This window comes from Gavialis gangeticus, unplaced genomic scaffold (genome assembly GCF_001723915.1).
Source record: "Gavialis gangeticus isolate Ggan-Ray unplaced genomic scaffold, GavGan_comp1, whole genome shotgun sequence".
Classification (NCBI taxonomy): domain Eukaryota; kingdom Metazoa; phylum Chordata; order Crocodylia; family Gavialidae; genus Gavialis; species Gavialis gangeticus.
The window spans coordinates 7,032,876-7,034,391 of NW_017729004.1; the positions used below are offsets into that span (position 1 = coordinate 7,032,876).

A 1,516-nucleotide genomic window follows, 5' to 3' on the forward strand; every position below is an offset into this window, starting at 1 on the left:
AGTCTTTTCCACACCACCATGTTGAGTTCTGTGTGTCAGGGCTGTACAGACCTCATCCCCTGAAGTGCTGTTGGCATCATACCCACAGGCGGCTCGATACGGCGCAGGGTACAGATCTGCCCAACCCTCATCTGTACAACTCCTGGATACATTGCCTAGAAGGGAAAAGAAGAAGAGGATTAATAAAAAAGACACATGCTTAACATGAGCACTTTCTGACCCATTTCAGCTCCTACATCCTGCAACACATGAAGACAGATCTCCAACACCTTCCTGAATTATGACTTAGTACTCATATCATCACAGCGCCATTAGACCAGGCTTCCTTGGATATGTCTACTAGACCTTCTCAGTACTATGCCACAAGGAGGCATGCCCTGTGCATGCTACCTCTTGAAGCAGTGCGGCTGCCTGAGTGGAGTGCCAGGTTTGTGTGCCATTAAGTTCTTCCTGTTTTTGCCACTATGACAGATGCACTGCATCCACATGAGCGTGGATGTTTGTTTCTGCAGGGACAAGATGCAGCAGCACATCTTGTGCCGCTGCTACTTGTCCTCAGGGAATGCCATACACCATGGCAGGTTACCCAGGTGGGGTTGGGGAAGCTGGGGCAAGCACTGGACTGGCATCAGCAGCCTTATCTGGGGTGCTGAGGGCCTCCCAGGACTGCAGTTGTGGTGATCCTGCTGCTTGGAGCCTGGCCTGAAGCTGGAGTGTGGCTCTGCCTGGCCTGGCTCCAGTTTTGGGAGGCACATGCTGCCCATGCTTGCGCCGCCCCATTTTTTGTTTTTTGCACAGGCGTTTTTTGGGTTTTTTGCTACCTTGCAGCATGGAGAACACATGAACGTGCAGCGTGTGGTGCTGCAGACGTGCCTGTGATGCCACATAGTGCACGGCCGTGCTCATCAGGACATGGCCACGCAGGGTGGTGGCACATGCAGAGCTGGGGTGAGGCACCGCACTGTGGTGTTCCCTGGCCCAGTGTAGACATGCTCATTGTGAGGGACACTGTCTACACACCATCTGAAATGGCAACATGTGCAGGATTGCTGAGGACTGAACATAGATAGCCCATAAGGAAGTCAGGCCTTTACCTACAAGACAAGCCCTTCTGTTTTACTGGTCTGACATGCAACTAAAATCAATAGGAATCTTGCTTGAATGAGGACAAAGTGCCTCCAACTGTGGATATCGTGGAAAAACATTCATATGGCTTGAATGCTTCAATACATTTTATTTTAGTAGAATAAATATTCTTGGACAGGGATAACGTAGTCATTGACTTAGATGATTTTTGAAGCTAGAGAAACAGGTTCAGGTAACATAACAACTTCCCTTTCCAAGTTACACTCAAACCTCGAAGATTCAAAACACCCACTTAGGTCACCCCTGACTTTAATGTCCCAGCTTGGATGGGAAGCAGAAATGCTTAGTCTTTCTCAAGAAAAGATGCTCCCAGGATACGCCTACTGTATTTGCATTCCCTGCTTCTGTGCACTACATGCAGCGATACCCA

General features: G+C 49.2%; 1 protein-coding gene across 1 annotated transcript in view; it reads right to left on the reverse strand.

The window, feature by feature from the left end:
• Positions 1 to 906, reverse strand: part of VIPR1 (vasoactive intestinal peptide receptor 1) — a 58,073-nt gene extending 57,167 nt beyond the window's left edge. Inside the window, exons 1-2 of the mRNA XM_019507928.1 lie at positions 822 to 906; positions 52 to 155 (exon numbers count right to left, since the gene is read on the reverse strand). Coding sequence (XP_019363473.1) covers positions 52 to 155; positions 822 to 906 — 189 coding nt within the window. The remainder of the gene's footprint in view (positions 1 to 51; positions 156 to 821) is intronic.
• Positions 907 to 1,516: the final 610 nt, after the last annotated feature.